This window comes from Callorhinchus milii, unplaced genomic scaffold (genome assembly GCF_018977255.1).
Source record: "Callorhinchus milii isolate IMCB2004 unplaced genomic scaffold, IMCB_Cmil_1.0 Scaffold1622, whole genome shotgun sequence".
Classification (NCBI taxonomy): domain Eukaryota; kingdom Metazoa; phylum Chordata; class Chondrichthyes; order Chimaeriformes; family Callorhinchidae; genus Callorhinchus; species Callorhinchus milii.
The window spans coordinates 1,733-7,270 of record NW_024706363.1 but is presented as its reverse complement, the minus strand read 5'-3'; the positions used below and the strand labels follow the sequence as shown (position 1 = coordinate 7,270).

Here is a 5,538-nt window from a genome sequence, read left to right as displayed (position 1 = left end):
TATATTATATTATTATACTATGATATTATGTATATTATATTATAATACAATATATTATATATATTATATATTATATTATTATATTATATATTATATTATTGTATTATAATACATTGCATTATATTATAATACATTATATTATATTATAATACATTATATTATATGTTATATTATGATATTATTATAGCGCTTCCGGCGGGATCCAGGCGGTCCAGTGTAGTGACTGTGCGTTCGGGGGGTGGGGGCGCGACGGACGATTTGCCCGACGCACCGCGGAAGGAGCGAGCGATTTTACTCGCGATATTATTATTATTATTATTATTATTAGGAAGAAAATTACGCAGACTGTACCCCCCCCCACCCCCCCCCGAACCCCCACCCCCACCCCGGCAAAAAGCACACAGTCACTACGCTTCACGGTGCGTCCCGGGAAGCGCTTCGAGACGCCGCGATGAGGCGCTGTGTCGAACGCGGGGATTATTATTGGGATTATTATTATTATTATTATTATTATTAATTGTGCAGCGCACAGTCCCGGGGATCGAGCGAACAAATTTTTCCGGAAGGGGTTGTTACCCCCCCCGCGCGCGTGGACGCGCGCGCGACCCTGCGTACCCGTGCGTGCGCGCGCGGGCCCGGGCGCCCGCGTCCGCGCGGCATTGTACGCGGTCGACCCACCAGAGGATTTGAGAGCCGACATTGTTCTTTATTTATATCTAATAAAGTTTTATTCGGAGGCGAACGCGTCGGTATGAACGCAATTTGCCGCTCGTTGTTCAACGCACGACCGCGACACACCCGCACACGCGCTCGCACACACACACGCGCACACGCACACACGCACACACGCACCCACACACATACCCAGACCAGCCCGGGTCACGCACCCGGGGGGGAGAGATGGACTCATCATCATAATAATAATAATAATAATAATAATAATAATCCTCGCACTTGGTACCGCGCCGTTCGAGACGGCTCAGAGCGCTTCGCTTCGGGACCCTACCGTGAAGCGCGGGTGTAGTGACTGTGTAGTTTGTGGGCGAACAGACGATTGAAGTGACCGATTTGTTGTGATTATTTTCTTGGTGGTGGGGGGGGGGGGGGGGGATTACCGAGTGTGTGTGTGTGTGTGTCTGTGTGTGTGTGTGTGTGTGTGGGGGGGGTGCGGGGTGCGGTGGGGTGGCGCGGGCGCGGGGGTGGGGGGGGGGTAAGGAAACTTGCCTAAGGTTTCGCCCCCAACCCAACCCACCCAGGGTCCCTCTCGCTTGCGAGGTGAGGGGTCTGACCCCTGAGCTACACCCCCCCACCCCACACACACACACACACGCGCACACGCGCACGCACGCACCCACATACGTGCACCCACCCCCACACAGACACACACCCACACAGACACACACACACACACACCGCATACACGCGCCCACCCCCACACAGACACCCCCCCACGCAGACACACACACACCACTTACACGCGCCCACCCCCACACAGACACACCCCCACGCACACACACACACACAGTCAGATACACGCGCACACACACACACACACACACACACAGACACAGAGACGCGCACACGCACCCACCCACCCACCCCCACACACCCCCACCCACACACACGCGGACGCGCACACGCACCCACCGACGCGCCCGCAACACCCGCGGAGACACGACAACCCCCACCCCACCCCACCACCCCACCACCACCCCACCCCCACCCCCCCCCGCCGCCGCCCTCCCCTACGGCACGACCACGCTGATCTCGGCCAGCCCGGCGGCGCTGGCGGCGGCGGCAGCGGCGGCGGCGGCGGAGCCGTCCCCGGCCCCGGCCCCGGCCCCGGCCCCGCCGCGGGCGGCGGTCCTGCCGTGCTGGTCCCGCAGGTGGACCCGGAGCGTGTTGTAGTGGGTGAAGCGCATCTCGCAGTGCGAGCAGCGGTGGGGGGAGTCGCCGTTGTGCACGTTCATGTGGTCCTTGAGCGAGCGCTTCTGGGTGAAGGTCTTGCCGCAGGCCGAGCAGCAGTAGGGCTTGAAGCCCGTGTGCACGTTGATGTGCTGCGCCAGGCGCGCGTTCTTCTTGAACACCTTCCCGCACAGCAGGCACATGTACAGCTTGTGGGTGACCATGTGGGCCGCCATGTTCTCGCGCCGCTGGAACAGCTCCCCGCACTCGGGGCAGCACGAGGGGCCTCCGCCGCCGCCGCCGCCGCCTCCGCCCCCGGCCTCCGGCGGCCCCCGGTAGTAGCAGCCGGTGAATCCGCCTCCTCCGCCTCCTCCTCCTCCGCCTCCTCCGGCCCGGCAGTCCTCGCTGGCCGAGCTCTCGTAGTCCTCCTCCTCCTCCAGGGCGTCCTCCGCCACGAAGCCCTCGTCCTCGTTGGCCTCCGTTCCGCCCGACCGCCCGGCCGGGCCCTCCCCCGCGGAGTGGGTGCGCGAGTCCGGCTCCAGGTAGGACGCCTGGCCCGCCTCCCCCTCCCCCTCCACCTCCCTCGCCCTCGCCCTCTCCCTCTCCCCCTCGGCCAAGCCCGGGGAGGGAGGCCCGTCCTCCTCCATCTTGACCGTCTCGTTGGCGGAGGGGGAGGAGGAGGAGGGCCGGAGGGGCAGGGGATGGGGTTGGAGGAGGGAGAGGGGGAGAGGGCGGGGGGAGCGCTCGGAGGAGGAGCCGATGGCGTTGGCGGCCTGGGCCTCCTCGCCGCCCGAGAGCATCTGGGAGGCCACGCAGCGGGACAGGCAGAGCCGGCAGCGCTCCACCACCTGCTCCATCTGCAGGCAACTGGCGGCCGTCAGGTAGTCCACCACCTCGGGGAAGGGGAAGTCCAGCCGCCCCGTGTAGCAGGAGACCAGGAGGCTCAGCACCACCCCGGGGGCGGCCATGGGGCAGACGTGGACCTCGCGCGAGGGGTTCATGTGGAAGCGGTCGCGGAGGAAAGGGGAGCAGGCGGCCAGGACCACCCGGTGGCCGGGGAACCGTAGCTCTCCTCCTCCTCCTCCTCCTCCTCTTCCGACGCCTCCTCCTCCTCCTCCTCCGACTCCCCCGACGCCTCCGCCTCCCCCGACGCCTCCGCCGCCTCCCGTCACCACCACCGTCACGTCGCAGAAGCGCTCCTCCGTCCTCAGTTGGTTCATCTTCCTCATGACCCCGGCCTCGTGGTTGGGGAATTGGAAGTGGAGCATTTTGCTGCTCTCCATCGTTTCGCTCTCTCTCTCTCTCTCTCTCTCTCCCTCTCTCGCTCTCTCGCTCTCTCTCTCCCCCCTCTCGCTCTCTCTCTCTCTCTCTCGCAGTGTCCCGCCTGCAAAGCCAAAGGAAGACCACGTAATAATAATAATAATAATAATAATAATAATAGTACTGGCGTTTGACACAGCGCCTTCGAGACGCCTCAAAGCGCTTCACGCTGTACCGTGTAGTGACTGTGTGGTTTTTTTTTGGGTGGGGGGGAGGGGGCGAAATGCTATTTTATCTCCTGTATGGTACGAGAGTTAGGGAATCGAGCCGACCCCACCCCCCCTCACCCCACCCCACCCTCTCGGTGACGGTCTCTCTACCCCCCCGGTCCCTGAGCCAGGAGGGTCCGCAGTCTCCCGGGGCACTCACTGCTGACGACGCCGCGGCCCGGGCAGGACAGACCCAGTCACTACACTCGGGGAATCCCCCCCCCCTCGGCTCCTGCAGCCAAAGCCCTCACTGACTAACCGGCGGTCAGGGGTGGTCCGAGCTGGACAGCGCTCTCTCTCTCTCTCTCGCTCGCTCTCGCTCGCTCTCGATGGCCAAGCCGTGGGGGGAGACCCCAACGCTTACCCCCATCCAACGCGCAGACTCTGAGGCTTCCCCCCCACCCCACCCCACCCCACCCACCCACTCGTCACCCCCAACCCTCCCCCCCCCACCCCAAACCCTCCCGGTCAAGCCCCGACTCTGGCCAACCTGACCCGAGCACGAAAAGCTTCTCCTCTTCCTCTCTCTCTCTCTCTCGCTCTCAGGGTGGGCTGTGGGGTGGAGTGGGGGGGGGGGGTGGTGGGGTGGAGTGGGGGGGGTGGGGGCATTTTCCCCGATCAACCCAATCGCTCTCCGCCGCCCCCCCCCCTTACCCCAACCCACCCCACCCCCACCCACAAAAAAAAACTTTTGACGCGCGCTCTCTGTAGCTCGGGGAGGTTTTGGGGGGGGGGGAAGAGGTGGGGGTTGGGGGGTGGGGGGTTGGGGGGTGGGGGATTGGGGGTGGGGGGAGAGAGCGCGGAGCCAACTGGGAGGAATAATTGCCTCCGGTACTTGCCTGGCGGAGGGGGCGGAGGGGGCGGAGGGGTTGGGGGGGTGGGGGGGGGTACGCCGGCCCCGGCTACCGGCCCGTCATTCCCGGCACAACACACACACACACACACACTCACTCACTCACTCACGCTCGCTCACACTCGCTCGCGCTCACACTCGCACTGGCCAACTGCTGGATTCTCCGGAGTGTTTCCTCCTTCTCTCTCTCCTTCTCTCTCTCTCTCTCTCTCGCTCCCGCGTCTCTGACCATATAATAATAATAATAATAATAATAATAATAATAATAATAATAAGATGTGACGCCTTTTATCGCGTCGAGGTGTCTCGGATCGGCGGTGTCCCGGTCAGAGCGCCGGCGAGAGAGGAGAGAGAGAGAGCGAGCGAGGGGGGGCGACCCCGGGGCGGGGCGGGCGGCGGCGGCGGGGGGGGTTGGGGGTGGGGATCGATCCCCAGCGAGTTCGGGCGGGGTCTCCCGACTCCACCCCTCCGTAAGTGGGAACCCGGCCGCCGTTTCAGCCGACCCCGGCTTTTTCCGAGCCGCGACACTCTCACCCTCCGGGGAGGACCGCCCGAGGCCGGGGCGGGCGGGCGGGCGGGCGGGCGGGTGGGGGGCGGATGGCGCCCGGCTGGGGCCCCAGTCGGCCTCCGCGTTTCGCACCGCAAGATAGTCACTACACTACACTGCACTACCGGCGAAGCTCTTCGGGACGTCGCGATGGGCGTTCTATCAAACGCATTGTTGCTATCGTACTTAAATACCCGTGAAGCGAAGTGACAATTTATCATTTGAACCATCATTAAACGAAAGGGTTATTATTATTATTATTATTATCCACTTTATTATTGGCAGTTTGTGTCCCAGTTATTCTGCGCGGGAGAGGTCGGAGGATGGATATTGGCGCCCGGCGCCTTTAAGGCGTCGGTTCACCTTTAAGGGGCGGGGCCGCGTGACGTCAGGGGCCGGGAGCCATGGCGGCTCCGGATGCTGAGGTGAGAGTCCGCGCGGGAGGCGAAGATGGCGCCGGCGGCCCCCGGGAGGCGCCGGAGCCTCGGGGCTGGAGAAGCGGCAGCTCCCTGACCCGGTCACCGGGAAGCGCGACCGCGGGCTCCCGGGCCGCCGCCGCCGCCGCCCTTCCGCGGTCGGCCTTGGGCGGCCGAGAGAGACGGGAGAGACGGGTGGAGGGGGCCCCGGAATGTGAATAGCTCAGATCGCCCGCCTGCCACCATGGAGGGGGGAGCGCGTTACACAGGGGCCCGGGCGCGCGCGCG

At 63.4% G+C, this 5,538-nt stretch overlaps 1 protein-coding gene across 1 annotated transcript; it reads right to left on the bottom strand.

The window, feature by feature from the left end:
- Positions 1 to 1,829: 1,829 nt before the first annotated feature.
- On the bottom strand, positions 1,830 to 3,236 carry LOC121852881 (zinc finger and BTB domain-containing protein 26-like; the record flags this gene model as incomplete). Its single annotated transcript, XM_042346766.1, has 3 exons — positions 3,078 to 3,236; positions 2,646 to 2,972; positions 1,830 to 2,411 (listed from the first exon to the last, which is right to left on the bottom strand). Coding segments are annotated over exons 1-3 (1,020 nt in total), but the record flags the coding sequence as incomplete, so codon positions are not given.
- Between the last annotated feature and the right edge of the window lie 2,302 nt (positions 3,237 to 5,538).